Source organism: Eurosta solidaginis, chromosome 2, assembly GCF_040869045.1.
Source record: "Eurosta solidaginis isolate ZX-2024a chromosome 2, ASM4086904v1, whole genome shotgun sequence".
NCBI lineage: Eukaryota > Metazoa > Arthropoda > Insecta > Diptera > Tephritidae > Eurosta > Eurosta solidaginis.
This window is the reverse complement of record NC_090320.1, coordinates 84,958,455-84,975,146: the sequence shown is the minus strand read 5'-3', so window position 1 is coordinate 84,975,146 and position 16,692 is coordinate 84,958,455. Positions and strand designations below refer to the sequence as shown.

General features: G+C 37.7%; 2 protein-coding genes across 9 annotated transcripts in view; both read left to right on the top strand.

Annotated features, from left to right (window-relative positions):
* The window catches only part of LOC137239080 (uncharacterized), a 36,685-nt gene extending 20,676 nt beyond the window's left edge, over positions 1–16,009 (top strand). Inside the window, exons 2-7 of the mRNA XM_067763989.1 lie at positions 10,995–11,122; positions 11,744–11,881; positions 11,941–12,122; positions 12,327–12,492; positions 12,565–12,731; positions 12,875–16,009. Of these exons, the coding sequence (XP_067620090.1) occupies positions 10,995–11,122; positions 11,744–11,881; positions 11,941–12,122; positions 12,327–12,492; positions 12,565–12,731; positions 12,875–13,210 (1,117 nt within the window). The 3' untranslated portion in view covers positions 13,211–16,009. The remainder of the gene's footprint in view (positions 1–10,994; positions 11,123–11,743; positions 11,882–11,940; positions 12,123–12,326; positions 12,493–12,564; positions 12,732–12,874) is intronic.
* Pfas (phosphoribosylformylglycinamidine synthase) overlaps positions 1–16,692 on the top strand; it is a 679,058-nt gene that overhangs the window by 320,850 nt on the left and 341,516 nt on the right. The window lies entirely within an intron of this gene.

The window sequence follows — 16,692 nt, the reverse complement described above, 5'->3', positions numbered from 1 at the left end:
GTATTTGTTGTCTGAGCATTTGTCGTAGGAAGTGGTTTCTTCCATATGACCTAGGGTGAGATATTCTAATAAGACTTGGTCATATTGGGATTTAAGCTCGCTTTTTTGATAAGATTTCTCTCCATGCTAAGAAATTGCTGGAGAGCTGAGGTTCGGGATCTACCTAAGGCTACCTGTTCTGGGAAACTGCGTCTAAAGGGGAGTCGCACTACATAGTGACCGTCATCTCTGCGAGTGGTGGTGGACTTGTACAATTCTTTGCATATAGTGTCTTCAACATTAAGACACTTGGGGGTGGATACTTCTTCCAGTTCCCAGAATTTTCTGAGCTGCGAATCGAGGGAGTCCGATACTTCCTCCACCTGGGTTGAGAACGAAACTACTTTGCTAGGGACTTGACCACTAAGGATCCACCCAAATATGGTGTTTTGCGCTAGTAGGTTCGGGGAGATTTTTTCAACACCTTCTAGCATTATCTGCGGGATAAGGTCACTGCCAATGACTAAGTCAATCTGGGATGGAGAGTGGCAGTTTGCATCTGCGAGGGTCGGATGCGCCCATTTTTCACGCTGTGCTTGGGTGGGATTTAATTTGGGTAACATCTTGGTTAACTGGGGTAGGACAATAGCTTGTGCTTGGATCCTTGTGGTCAAATCGTTTGAGACTAGAGTTAGAGATGTTCGATGTTTGAACTACTCTTCCACCCATGCCTGATATTTCGAAATTAGATGCTCGGCATGGTAGACGCAGTTTTATTTGAGCTTTGGAGGAGATAAAGCTCCGTTCTGACCCTTGGTCAATTAGGGCTCTGAGTTTGAAGAGTTCAACTCGGTGTTCTACTGAGACGATTGCCGTCGGGAGTAGTACTTTACTTTCATTGTCCGAGTAGAAAGATTGTACGTGGGCATTTTTTGAACACGTGGGTTGATCGCGGTTGTCTTCCGGAGAGTGGGGAGTTGGGAGACTGACATCAGTGGGGGTGGTAGTTGCTACTTGGGCTGTTGCTTTATGCATTCTGGGTGTTGATGATGTGCTAGAGGTCGCATCATCATGGAGAGCTGAGTTGTGCCGTTGCCGGCAGTGAACACACTTGAATGTGCTTGTGCAATATCTTAGAACGTGGGATTGGGATAGGCAGTTAAAGCACATGTGATTGTCTCTCACGAACTTGTTCCGATCATGGACTGGCATTCTAGCGAATTTTGCACAGCTGTACAGGGGGTGCTCGGAGGTTTTACAATATGCGCATTTGTACATTGTGCGGTGTTCTGTAGCATGGGATTGAATCCTCGGATTGGATTTTTCGTGATTGCTGCCTCTGAATGCATAATTATTTTGTTTAGAGTAGCTTGTGCTGGCGGGGCCGATGTGGGTTTAGAGGGGCGCCATTGGTCTACTGGTTTCTTCCACCTCATAGCGAGTAGTCAGAAATTGGTTCATTTGGGACCAGTTGGGGAGATCTTTCCGGGAGGGTAGAGACTGTTCCCACAGGGTTACCGTGTTCTCCGGGAGTTTAGAGGTAACCAGATAAATGAGGATTGGATCCCAACCTTCTGTTGAAACTTGCTGGGTGGCGAGAATTTGGAGGCAATTATTCACGGATGATTGCAATTTCTGTATATCCTCGCTGTTTTCAATGGGAATTGATTTTAAATTCATAAGGGCTTTTATTTGGTTGTCGACCAAAACCCTGCGATTTTCATATCGCGACCTTAGGATTTCCCACGCCAGTTCAAAATTGGCATCACTGAGTGGGAACTGTTTGACTATTTCGCCGGCTTTGCCTTGTGTTTTATACCGGAGGTGGTATAATTTCTGGGCTTTTGTGAGTTTTGGGTGGTTAATATAGACCGCCGTGAACATGTCACGAAATGACGGCTTTTGTTCATAACCCCCATAAAATACTTCTATATCACAAGGCGGGATTTTTAAGCCGAAACCTGTTCCATCTCTGGGAAGTGATGCGGTGGGGGCGGCTATGGGAGTATTTGCTTGTTGGAGCAACATAAGTTGGTCCCCTATCTGGGCTTTTGTGTCCTCATAGATAATTAGACATGACCGGTATTTATTTAACGCGACCGGTTTAAAGTCATCTGGGAGATCTAAATCATCTGTATCTAATACCGCGTCATGGGAGGTTTGGACCCGGTCCCAAAACCTATCAATATTGGTATCTTTAATTTTCAGGGACGATTCCGTATTTTCGTTAATAGGGGTGGACCTGAATCGAGCACAGTAGTCCGTGAAATTATCCGTTTCCGAGATGAATTTGTTTGCCGTGAACATTTGCTTATTTTTTTTTGTGGTTTGGCGCGTTTGGCGTTGATCTTTGGAACTGCCTTGGGATTTTTCGTCGTCACTCATTGTGGGGCTTTTTGATTGGCTTCTTTGAGGGACACCTAACATAAAGTGAGCAAGCGAGGGAGAGAGCCTGAGAGTGAGGGAGAGAGCCTGAGAGAGAGAGAGCGAGTTGACGACTTAAAGAAAGATTTATCACCGCAATGCAAATTTCACGACAAGAGAAATAAAACTGTTTGACCTTTTGGAATTATACTTAATAACGCGAACCGTGAATTCGTACCACTGTACCCGCTTGAGAGAGCAACAAAATTAAAATTGTATCACCGTACCGCACTTTTATAAACGTGTGTATATATGAGTATATATGCGTATATGTATATATGAGTGAAGAAAAAAAAAAAATTTTTTTTCCAAAGGGATATATAATTGTTATATATTTGAGGGATTTGTAATATTTGTGAGTATTTGAGAAGTTGAAAACGCTAATTAAAGAAATTTGAAAAAGTGAGAGTTTTATAAATTTATTTTAGGTCCCTGTCTACCAGTTAATTATTACATAAGCACATACATACATACGAATGAGAAACCAATAAGTATATTGGAAATGCACTGTTTTTGGGGGTGAACTGCCTTTCCTTTTTGCAATACGGGACTTATATATGTATTTATATTTACGAAATCTTAAAATTTATGATTGCAAAAAATTATTGGGGATATATATGTATGTGTTTATGAATCCTCTTGGGAAATCCACAAATATTAAGTTTTAATTAATAATGGGGAATATTAATTATTTCAGGGAGGATTACTTGTTAAATTTGTGGGTTATTATTTGAATAATTTAATTTTGTATGTATGAAGGGTAGAGGGAGAGAGGGGGCAAGCAAATCTTAATTTCTTTAATGCGTTTATCGCTATGAGGGCAAATGAATAATTCTATACATACATATATGTATGTACAATATTCAAATGCAAAATCCCACAAATATTAGATTTTTAATTATGTCGGGGCGTGAGCGGGGATTAAGAAATTTAATTTCTACTCACGATTTTTGGGATACTTCCTCTTATTTTCCAACGCTGGGTCCAAAAGTGGCGACGAAGGACCAAATGGACAGCTCCGCTGCTGTAGTCTCAAGACGGTACAGGTGATGAGGATGGCGATGGCACTAGTCCTTGCCCTTGGGTATGCGGCGGCTGTGACGAATGGAGTTGCAGGCGTATTCTCAACTTAAACAACTTCGTTGAAATTTGTGGAAAAAACCTTGATACAACTCAATATATTTCGAGTAAATTTACAATTTATTTTGGTCAACTTTTAATTAGTGCAAATGGCACACACGAGGGGGTATAATGATTATAATTTAGTACACTGTAGAAAACGAATATCTTTTCGACTTCAAAAGGTTTTACAGTTTTATTTCATAAAAAATTCACTAGGAGAAAACAAAGGAATCGCAACCGGGATAGTTAAATTCTTCGAATATATAAAAAAAATAAAAAGAAGAATGTCAACAACAAGTGTTGACAGTGGATGCTCGTTCAGGCGAGCGAGTAGCGCACGCGTTGCCAACCACGCATTTAATGTGTTGGGTGTGTTACCGTGGTGTGGTGATTAAAAATACAATTCAAAGGGTACAAATTTAATAAAAGGTGCGTGCGCTAATCGCTCGCTTGAACATTTTGAATTACGATTTTTATTATTTAAATTCACTACAATATTTTTTTTGGCATATACATGTGTATATATATATTTATAAACTGCGCGATGGCGGGCGGGCGAAAATACTCCGATTTGCGGGAACGATCGGTGCGTGATTGCGGGTTGGTAGTTAAGATAAAACTAAACTGAGAGTGAGCGCGGTGGTGGTTGGCAAGCCACAGCTGAGCTGCACTGCCTGCGCTTGGCCGCACTGGCCGGGTGTTGCCAGGCGGAGGGGGCGGACTTAATCCGAAAACTGGTTCATGTCTTCAACATTTTGGGTTTTGAGTTCCACAACTCTAACGTGTTTGTCCGATCCAGGGTTTAAAGTGATTACTCGCCCAAACGCCATTCGTTCGGTGGTAGTAAATCATTTTTTACCACGACTAAATCTCCAACTTGAAGGTAGCGTTGAGGGCATTTCCATTTGTACCGCTTGTGCAACTCCTTGAGGTACTCGTTCTTCCATCGTGTGCTGAACTGGTGATAAAGCGTTTTCAGTTTCTGCCATTTATTTACCAGGGTGAGATGATCGGCAGTTGGCTCCGGCAGTGACAAGAGTGGCCACGTAGGAAATACCCTGGGGTTAGGACTAGGGGATCCATTGAATCTTCGGGCATAGGGGAGAGCGGTCGGGAGTTGGGGACCGCCTCTATGCGTACCAAGAGGGTAGTGAGCTCTTCGAAGGAAAACTTCTGGGTTCCTGCTACCTTCGTAAAGTGTATCTTGAAACTTTTTACGGGTGCTTCCCAAAGTCCACCCATGTGTGGAGCGTATGGTGGGATGAATTTCCATGAGAATCCGTGAGTTGCATATTTCTCGGCGACGTGTGCAGCGACTTTCTTGAGGAATGTGATGAATTCCCTTTGTAGTACGCGTTGTGCGCCGACGAACGTTTTTCCGTTGTCAGAAAATATCTGATGGGGTAGGCCACGGCGGCCAGTGAATCGGGCAAAGGCTGCGTTGAAGGCATTCGTGGTGAGGTCAGAACACACTTCTAAATGAACAGCCTTTGTGGAAAAACAGACGAACACACAAACGTAAGCTTTGACATACGACGCTCGGCGAAGGGGAGAAGTTTTTACCATAAATGGTCCAGCAAAGTCGACTCCTGTTGTATGAAAGGGTAGGGAATATGTTGACCTCTGGGGTGGCAAAGCTGCCATTATCTGCGTTTTCATCTCCTGTTTGTAGATGGTGCAGGTTTTGCAGTGGAAGATGAACTTTTTGACCTTTTGCTTCAAACGTGAAATGTAGTACTGTTGCTGTGCCATTCGGATCATCAGCTATTTGTCGGCGTGCAGCAGGTTCGAATGGAGGAAGTCCAACAGAAGAGAACAAAATTGAGAGTTTTCAGGTATGATAATTCGGTGCCGCTCATTAAAGTTATAGGTGGCATATGCTAATTTTCCAGAAACTCGCATGATTCCTGAGTAATCTAGCATGGGGTTTAATATAGAAGGGTGTTCTTTTTGGGTAAGGGTCCTGACGTTTGAAGCAGCTCTATCGTGTCTCCGTAATGATTCCGTTGAGGTTGAATGATTTTGGCATCATTCACCTCGGCGTGGGTGAGGTTGAGCGTGGCTGGAACTTTCAGTTTCCTTTCTTTCTTGATAAACCGCAACATATATACCACGACTCTAAGCGCTCGAGAAAACGACGAAAACCGGTCGAGTATATCTATATTTTCTTCCTGCAGGGTGTGGAATACTTCCACATGTCGTTGTTCGGGGGATTTGGGTGGTGAGATATATCCTTTGGCCACGAAGTTGATGGATTGACAAGCCAATTAGGTCCTTCCCACCATAATGAACATTGGACTAAATCCTGAGGCTTGCAGCTTTGAGTGACCAAATCCGCTGGGTTATCCTTACTGGAAACGTGCCTCCAAGTGGCTTTGTCGGCGTTCTAAAGAATTTCGGATATCCTGTTGGCGACATACGGTTTCCAGGTATGGGAGATTTTTTCTAACCATGCCACTACGATGGCAGAATCGCACCAGAGAGTGAGTTCATGTGGGGGTAGGTTCAGCTCACTTCGGAGCTGTTTCACTAATTTGGAGAGTAAGACTGCTCCACAGAGTTCTAACCGTGGAAGACTCATGGTTTGAAAGGGTGCTACTTTGCTTTTAGCAGCTAGCAAATGGGATGAAAGACTAGTTTTATGGGGTTGTACACGTAAATATACACAGGCACAAAATGCTTTTTCGGAAGCATCTGAAAATCCATGCAGCTGTACCCACCTAGGGATTTTAATTTCTCTGATGGCAGGTAAATTTTCGTACATTGAGGGCCATTTTTGGAGAGCCCCGGGCTTCACGTCTTCGTCCCAATCCGTTCCTTGCATCCAGAGTTGTTGCAGCAACATTTTGGCAAGAATCGTTATTGGCGATAGCCATCCTGCGGGGTCAAACAGTTTCGCAACTGCTGATAAAATCTGCCTTTTCGTAGTCGTGTTTTCTGCTGATGGTGGATCGTACGTATAGGTGAAGGTGTCGGTTAGCGCGTTCCACTGAATTCCAAGGGTTTTTGTGGAACTCTAATCGTGGAATTTAAGAACGGGTTTTAAAATTGCATGGTGATTTTCCGACATCTTTCTCAAAAGGAACCCTGCCGATTTTAAAGCTTCGATAACTTGGGTCATGGAGTTCAACGTGGACTGTATATTATGATCGCCTGGCAAAATATCGTCAACATATGTTTCATTCAATAAAATGTTTTTTGCGAGCGGATATTCATCTTGACAGTCGTGGGCGAGTTGGTGTAGGGTTCGAATTGCCAAATATGGTGCGCAATTTACACCAAAGGTAACTGTTTTTATTCGAAAATCTTCTATCGGCAGAGTTGGGTGTTTTCGAAAAACGATTCGATGAAAATCTTTATCTTCTTCATAGATGAGTATTTGGCGATACATTTTCTCAATATCGCCGTTAAAAACAAACTTATAAAGTCGCCATTTAAGTATGACGAGCATTAAGTCATTTTGTAGTATGGGGCCTGTATGGAGGACGTCGTTCAACGAGTTGCCAGAATGCGGCATTTTTGATGCGTTGAAGACGACTCCCACTTTTGTGGTTTTGCTGTCGGGTTTTATGACAGCATGATGGGGTAGATAAAACGATAGATATTTACCATCTCTAATTATGTCTTGTTGGAAGGCGGGTTCCATGTGATCCATGGTTAAATATTCATTAAGGACTTCGAAATATTTATCTCTTAATTCGGGGTTTCTTTCGAGGGTGCATTCGATGCTGATGTACTGCTGTTGTGCTGCAGGTCGTGAATGACCGAGTGCCAGATTGGCTGGAAATTCCGATTTGAATGGTAGTTTGAGTCTGTAGCGTCCATCTTCCTCACGAATTGTGGTCGTCCGGTAGAGTGCTTAGCAGTACTCATCATCTGCTCATCGTTGTTGGGTTTGGTGAACTTCTTCCTGTTCCCAAAATTGTCTCAAAAGTTGATTGACGGGGTCATCGGTGCATTCCGTGACATGAGTGCTGAAGGTTGATACCTTTTCAGCTGCAGGGCCGCTTAATATCCATCCGAATATTGTGTTTTGGGCAAGTAATGTTCCACTCACATTTCGTAGGAGCCCTTCGGTGAGGATTTGCGGGGTCATATCGCTGCCGATTACCACATCGATTTTCGATGGTATCGAATACTGTGGATCGGCTAACGGTAAATAGGACAGTTCTTCGAGATCGATGCTTGAAACTCTGGCTGTGGGCAAGAATTTAGTTAGTTTTGGAAAAATTATTGCTTGTGCGTCCATCATTTGGGTTGAGTCTGCTGAACAGAATGTTATCTGGCAGACTTTATTGGCATTTTTCACAACCGTTCCGCCCGTGCCAGATATATGGTGTGGGTAGACCAATAAGCTTTTGTATACGGGATGACACAAAAGTTTTTTGTGAACCTTGGTCTATTAGGGCACGAAAATTATGAAATCCGCCAGCATAGTATACTGATACTATTGCTGCTGGTAGTAGGGTGGTTCCATGATTACTCGAAAAGAGTGTAGAAACCGGGTTTTTGTCCTGAGACTGTTGGGAGGAGGTGGCTCTTGCGGCAGCTTTCGATGTTGAGGCTCGCTCGTCGTCCGTTCTCCTAGGGGTGCCGGCTTGGGCATTTTGAGCTCTGGGGTTTGGATGTGAGTGTTGGGGTTTGGGCTGCAAATGCAGTAGTGAATGATGACGCTTTTGGCAATAAACGCACGTGAAACTACTTTTACATTCGTTCTTGGGGTGTGACGTTGATAAACAGTTTTCGCAGTAACTATTTTCTCTCACAAATTTGATTCGGTCTGATACCGATAAATTCCTAAACCTGACGCAAGATTTGACTGCGTGGTATTGGTTGCATAATCTACACGAAGCCGTTTTATTGAACTCCGTGTGATATGAGTGGGTTCTATTATTGTTAGATTGGGTCGAGTTTTGATTCACCGTTCGTGGTGTAAAACTCGAAAATTGGGGTTTCGCCTTGCCTGGTCGATAGGTACTTATTATCTCTACTACCTCGTATCTGCTGGTCAAAAATTTATTCATATCATCCCAAAGTGGGAGTTCTTTTCGGGAGCTAAGGGATTGTTCCCATAGTGAAAGGCTTTCACTTGGCAGCTTGGATGAGCAGAGGTAAACGAGGATTGTCCGTTTGTCGGGATTCCTCGGGTGTTAAGGGTTGACATGCAGTTGTTGATTGTTTTCTGCATCTTCTGTATTTGTTCTCCGTTTTCAGCGAATATTGTGGGCGGTTGAACAGTGTCTTCAATTGGTTCTCGACGAGTATCCTTTTTTTCTCGTAATTAGATCTGAGCGCTTCCCAGGCAAGCTCGAAATTATTATCGCTCAGTGGGTATTGTTTTACAATAAGTCCAGCTTGTCCTTTTGTTTTCAGGCGTAGGTGGTATAATTTTTGAGCGGGTGATAACTTAGGGTGGTTTTTATACACGGAGAGAAATGTTAGCAATAATATATTTTCAATATATTAAAAATTAAAGAAAAATCCTGAAACTTTATAGAAATTTGCGATAAACTAATAAATTATAATAAACATTACAGTAAAATGCTAAAAATTTATGAACGTATATTTAAAATTAAAGAGTAGCATAGAAATTTCTAGTCTTTAATTTTTAATACACTAAAATATTAAAATTTGATATATTCTAATACTTTTCATTGGCCAAACACTAAATTCCACTAAGTTTTGTTTACTTTTTAAAAAATCTTCTTTGAAACTTAGTATAATTTGTGTTGCAGTATTTCAATAAAGCATTCTTGCTGCGTCAAACAAAAATTACAAAAGTTTCTTTAGATTTTAGATACGTACTTTAAGTTTTATTATTCAAACGCAATGAAAAATTGCGTAGTAAAAATTAAAGAACGGCATAACAAAATTCAATATGCCGTATAGTAAAATTTGCGTCATGACTACTTGTATCCCATGGTCGCATTGCGAACATGAGTGGCATGTATTGCACGCACAGTTAGAGCCGAAACACATAAGATTTTTGATGCAGAATCGTGCGTTGACAGAAGAGTAGATTGCATGCGTTTGCTTGGGGAGCGACAAATAGGCTATTTGGCGATCCACATACAAACACACGCAATGCTTGAGATTGTGTTACACACATCTATATGAAACACTGCTTATGTCACGAGGATTTTAGACGGAATGAAAATAGCGGAGTACGGTTGCCACTTTGAGACATTTGGATCACAAATAGTCCCATTTATTTGGGTATGAGTTGCTTATCGCCTTTCTCCTGGCTTTGTTCTTATATGAAGTTATTAACAATTGTTATAGGAAAACCAAGCTACCTAGCTTTCAAGTAGCTTGGGTGACTTAACACCACAATAGTCCTGACATTTCTTGAATTCATTGAGCTACTTTGATGTGTGTGAGAAAGATTTCAATATCGACGTGCCAAACGAGAAGTAAAGTTTTCAAAATGTTACATAAAATTTATTTGTAAAAAACTTTGAAAGTGCTACTTTTTGTGTGCCACGTTGATATATTCCTGCACTAACTCTCGGTCTACTTGAAACCACTTAATATAAAACAGATAAGTCTCATTATTTTACGTAGCTTTCAATTCCTTTAACTCGACGGCCATCTAATGGCTCCATCACTGATGGGACTGGTCAATTGTTGTGGTAAGCATTTCACTGAAGTAAATTGAAAATTATGTGTGGGTTAATGAAAGCGTGGCCAATGTTGTCAATTTTTACCTCAGTGAAAAACCAAAGTACCAAAATCGTGGCTACTGCCTAAAAGTGGCAACCGTGATTCAATGCATTTAGTATTTATTGTGGTCGCGTTAATTACTCAAAAGTGGTATAAATTATGTGGAATGATCTGGATGACTGGGGCATGAATCATTTGGAGCCCGTAATAAAAGGTAAGTAAAAAATTAAATTATAACTTATTATGCGAGCGTACATATGTATGTATATTCGTATCACTTATGTGATACAAAAAATAGCTGTAGTAGCATTTTTACATGTGTATCAATGTATGTATATTTTGCTGGCACATAAGTTTGTATGAATGTACATACATATCCCAGTAGCAAAAGGTAATAGGTAGGAAATGAGTTGGTAATAGTCAAAGTGAGGGTCCACTGCTGAATTCATCGCTGAATTTTAACACAGCGATGTCCTACGAAACTACTAGCTTACCCGTGGATATTAACCAGTCAATTATATGAATTACCAACTCACATACTTGGGGAAATGAATTGATCAGCTCTTCACATTACGGACACACATACTTTGATTTAAATAATTTTGTTCAAAATAACAACAACGATTTTAAAACGAAATTTGTTTCTTCTCTCACCCCGCAACCTATTACCAACTCGCTTACCTTTTTCAGTTCTGAATTCTTTTGCTACTGGGATGCTCTTCAATTAAAGTAAAAGAGCGTTTTTGGGCGTATTATGGCCACTCCATTTTTATTATATTTTACAATTTTACTCATCAATCCACTAGAGACGTTTTACCATTGCCGGAAGCATTAGAAACTTGCACCCAAACCGATATAGGGAGCCGTAACTCACAAACAGCAAATTCTAACTCTGATGAAGACATACTGGACATAACAGAATTCACTTCAGGCAGTAATAAAAAAAAGATCTGGAAATTTAAATTGTATTTATAGTTTCTGATTCTTTTTAAAGTTGAAACACTTATTGTATTATATCTCCCTGTTCTAGATAGTGATACTGATCCCGGCCTACGAAAATTTAAAGTTAATAAAACCGATACTCCTTTCGTAAGCTAATTTAATTTTACCGCAACCCAAAATTTATATTTTATTCAATTAGCTAAAAGTACATACTTAAAATTCATATTAATTATTCCAGATGCTATACGATTACCTCACTAATGACATTGACGGAAAAGCTATAATAAAAGCTTACGAGGGAAAAAATTTTAATGCCAAAGTACGTAACTTATTAGTAAGACGTTTGATCAATCGTGAAAAAGAGAAGGCATTTAAAGCGGCTCAGTTGGATAACTCACCGAAATTTTGGTATGCACTTTTTTGATAGAGTGCGGAAATTTTTGCACTTTGTTGAGCGTTTAATGAGTGATTTTATTATATTATTTACAAAGCCTTTCACCTGGAATACTAAAGCAATATTCAGCCGAAATTGCTACAGTTTTTCCCAATGAAAATCCATCAGTATATTACATTCCATACGCAAATAAGACCGGTATGAAAATAGGACCATAAGGAAAGTTAGTATCACATTATAATTACATAGTTGGCGACTTGAAAAGAAAAGGGTTAATCAAGAGTGAACTATCGCATAAGGATAAATCGACCAGGGGAGCTGCAGTGGTACTTGCCACTAGCAAAACTTTCTGCACGGGTAATATGTACATATATAAATTTTATGAATTTCATATGCACCTATAATTTTTATCTCAGATGACATAGACAACCACTTAACAATATTGGGGAGTTCAGAAAAACAACCAGACGTCGAAGTATTAAACAGTTGGCAGATCACTCTGCAATATCGCAGGACACTTTTAACACAAAATAAAATATCTTTGAATGATTACTATATCCGGTTTCCCTGTTTGAAAGGAGAGCTTGGACTGAGATTGGTAAGTTAGGTGGAGAAATTCTTGCATCTATATACAACTGTGGTAACACATTCTGGTAGTGTACATTATCGTCACTGTCGTCGATCGGTTTATCGTGATAGTCACAGCAAATTGTAGTACATATTGGCTTTTTAAAATACCCCAGCTGCTACCAATTCAAAATTTTTCTTTCGGTTGAACTTTATCTTTTTAATTTTTCCATAGATTGAGTCTGACTTTAACCAACTTTATCCCAGCAAACAAAACACAATAATAACAAATTGGAGCAACTTTAAAAACAAAATAATAAACTTACTCTTAACGACCCGACGACCTAAAGTAGTGGAAGAGGTAGCCATTATAAATACTTTACACCTTCTAAGGGAAGAAGGTATTTTTGCAATTTATTTTTGTTCATTGAGTACCTTATTTAAATTTTTATCACTCACTTTTGTTTTATCAGATAAAGACGCAATTATTTGGCACTTTTTACCACGGTTAATATCGGCGCCTTATATTCAAAAACTTTTATCAGATGAATCAGAGCGACTAGCGACAAAAAAAAGAAAAGTTACTAAACGGAGGGTAACTGTGGCAGAGGCTCGTTATTCATCGTTTTTGATTGTTCCGGTAATCTATTAAATCATAACAATAGCTATCAAATGTGAAATTGCTAGACCTCGATTTGATTGCTAAATAAAATGATTATAATTGATTGAATCAATTAATCGAAATTGTTGTAAATACTAACTGAGAATACTTTTCTTTCTTAGAATATTTCAGAAATCGACGATACTCTGAAACGCAGGCAAGAATATTTATCCAAAAACAATATATCCTGCCAACCAATAGCAGTTCTTGTCAGAGCTTTAGATAAAGTTGAAGATTCTTACGTTTATATCGAGGACAAACGGCACAGAACAAAATCGACCTTAGCAGCACTAGATTTTACATTTAAAAGTTTTTTTTCTCTAAATTGTGAATATCCATGTGCTGCAATCCACGTATGGACACTTTTACAAAAGATTCTGTATGAAATAAACCTTGTAAGAGAATTCAGTTCTATCAGCTTGAACGACTTTATAACTGACTTTGAACAAATGGAATAACTTGCGATTATTATCAGCAAATTATTTTGATTATAATTTTGTAATTATAAAGAGACTAGTTGCCATTACTTAAGATACTAGTATTAAGCTAGAAAATGTTTATTTGTTTTAAATGTCAACGTATTTTTGAAAGTAATAATATTTTGCTATGTCATATAAGAAGTTTCCATTCAAATTTAAAATAGTATTGGTGCTGCGAACCCCAATGCCAACATATTTACTCTATACTTCATTCTTATTGCAAGCATCGGAAACGGGAACACAATCAGCAAATAACTTTAACACCTTCACTTTCAAATGTACCTAGTATTTCAAGTCAAGACCCATCGATTGACTACAATTCAGATAGTGCATTTCAAGAGGTTTTAAATGAATACGCATATAACTCATCTGATGCTTGTGAGGAAACTTATTTAAGCTATTCAAGTGTTATTAACAACTGTTCTCAAAAATTTAATATGCAGGGTGCATCTCAAAATATAGCAGATACATCGAATATTTCTAAAACGTTTGGAAGTTTGTTACAAGAACGTGTTCTTAAGTTGACAACTAAATTGTATAGTCTTTCTGATTTATCCAAAAAAAAAGAATTGAAATGATAATTCAAGATTTTTTTAATCATTCGTTAATGATATTTGTTTTACACTGTTAAGAGATTATATGTTAAGCTGTTTGGATGGGTCAGAAAAAAGCTTAAAACAGAGAGACCAAATTAAACAATCATTTGATATTTTACAAGGCTGTTTTGAGGATTTTCGGACATCATACAGATGCTTTAAGCATTTTGAAAAAATGGGTATTTTATTAGGCCTATTCATTTAAATATTGGCTTTAGAGATGAATACAAAATACAAAATAGTTCGCTTATCCTATGTAAAGTTCCTTTAACCACTGAGTTTATACCGATTCGTGATGTGCTTAAAAAATTTTTCGAACTAGGAACTATATTCAAGGAAACCTTAGATTACTTAAACGTATTAGAAAACACTAAAACCATAGTTTTTTATTACGTTCAAGGTGATTATTGGAGAAAGTTTAAAGACACAAATAGTCAGACCGTGATGCCCATTGCACTTTATTTCGACGATTATGAAAATAATAATCCTCTTGGAAGTCATCGTGGTATTCAGAAATGTGGAGCTTTATATTTTATAATTTTATGCCTCCCTCCGAAATACAGAGCGAAACTTAGAAATATATTTTTGTTTCTTTTAACAAACACCTTAGATCGAAAAACAATTGGTAAAACAAAAATTTTTCAAAGAGTAATAAGTGAACTAAATTTTTTAGAGAGCTCTGGCATAACAATAAACATAAATAATGAATCAAAGCAAATATTTTTTAAGTTGGTAGTTATAATCGGTGATAATCTCAGCGTAAATGAATTGTTTGGTATGGTTGAAAGTTTTTCTGCCAATTTTGTCTGACAAAACAAGAAAACATAAACAGAATATAAGATGAGCAGGTTTGCACCCTGCGTAATAGGTCGAATTATGCAGCTGGTTTAGCGTTAAATCAAACCTCAGAAACAGGTATTAAAGAAAAGTGTTGCTTTCATGATGTTACCAGTTTTCATTTCACTGAAAACCTTGCTGTAGATATTATGCATGACTTTTTCGAAGGTGTTTGTCAGTATGATCTCGCTTTGATATTTGACTACTTTATTTTTAAAAAGTTAATAACACTTGAAGTATTGAATATAAAAGTTAGAGGTTTTTCATTTTGCTACCATGATAGACAAAACAAACCACCAGAAATTTGTAAAGATCATATAAAAAATAAACGAATAATTCTATCTGCTGCTGAAATGCAAAGCTTAGTTCGAAATTTACCTATAATGATTGGTCATTTGATTCCTAAGTGTTCTGAGCACTGGCAATTGGTACTTAAACTGGCTGATATTACTGATATAATAACAGCCAATCATTACCAACCAGAACATTGTGACTTACTTAAGTGTGTTGTAAATGAGTACTTAGTTACTCTCCTCAAACTCTTTCCGAATAGCTTAAAACCAAAACACCACTTTTTAGTACACTACCCAACAGTAATGAAATTATCGGGTCCATTGCGCAATTTGTCCTCTATGAGAGGAGAAAGTAAAAATAAAGAATCAAAGGAGTTTGCAACCGTAGCTATTAACAGAATTAATATATGTTATACAATTGCAACTAAGCATCAACTTAAACTCAATCACTATTTCCATAATTTTAAAACTCCTGATGACTTTATTACTGCGCCTATAAAAAATCGAACAGTAGTTTTTGAAAAATTCCTTACGGATAACGGTCTTAGTAAAGATATGTTCGAAGTAAGTTGGTTGAAATTTAATGATCAATACTTGACTCAAAACTCAATCATTATGGTTCCAACTAAACACGGACCTGTGTTTTATAATGTACAAACTATTTCAATAGATAAGGATAACTAAGCTTTAGTTTTTTCCCAAGGTATTGAAGCTCATTTAGACGAGGACGTTCACGCATTTATTGTTATAAATTATAGCATAAGTTATAAGATTTTTTTTGGAATGAACTAAAATATTGTATTGTTACGCACAAAATCCGAGCTGGAAACGGGAATGAGTATATTCTAAAACGATGGATTTAATCTATATAAAACTTTAAAGATAACACTGTTATATATACATATACATATATGAATGTGGGATGAGTTATATGTATAACATATAAACAGTAATAATGCCGATTTGGAAGTAGATTAGAGTTTGGTTGACTGAATTATTATATAATTATATTATTTACTTTTATTATATTTATTACTTCATTACTAATTAAAAAGCCAATGTTACATATACATACATATATGTGTATCTGTTTACAAAAACAAATAAAAAATATGTTTCTATGATCCATAACTTTTATTATTGGTACATTTTATTAACTGGTGTAAGTTGAATTTTTCATAATGTATGAGCCAATATTTTCATTTCAGATTTAAATTCTTATAACCCGTGTAGTAAAATAGACCCCGGCCGCAATTTTTAGTATACTTTTATTTAAAAAGTAGAAACTATTCATATGCAGATTTTAATTTTTAATAATCCGTTCAGTAAAACTTAAAAATCTGTAAACGAATTTTTGAGTATGCTGCTCTGTAAAAATTAGGGAATTCCCAATAAAAGTTTCTGTGCAGTCTTTAATATTTAATTACCCATATAGAAAATTTACATATCAAACTCACAATTTTAAGTATGGAGTTCTTTAAAAATTAAAGAGCTCCCAATAAAGACTTATGTGCCGCACTGTAAAATTTAATTTGCTTAACAACAACTTCCATTATGCTGTTCTTTGAAAGCTAATATATTATATCCAATTTCTACTACGTCGTACTTGAAAAAATATAAAAGGGTATAACAAAAAGTATATAAATTTGGAGTGGGGAGCACTTTGAAGTGCTAGCATACTAAATATTAAAGAAAATTTTCTCAGCGTGTAGACTACCGTGAACATATCTCTGAA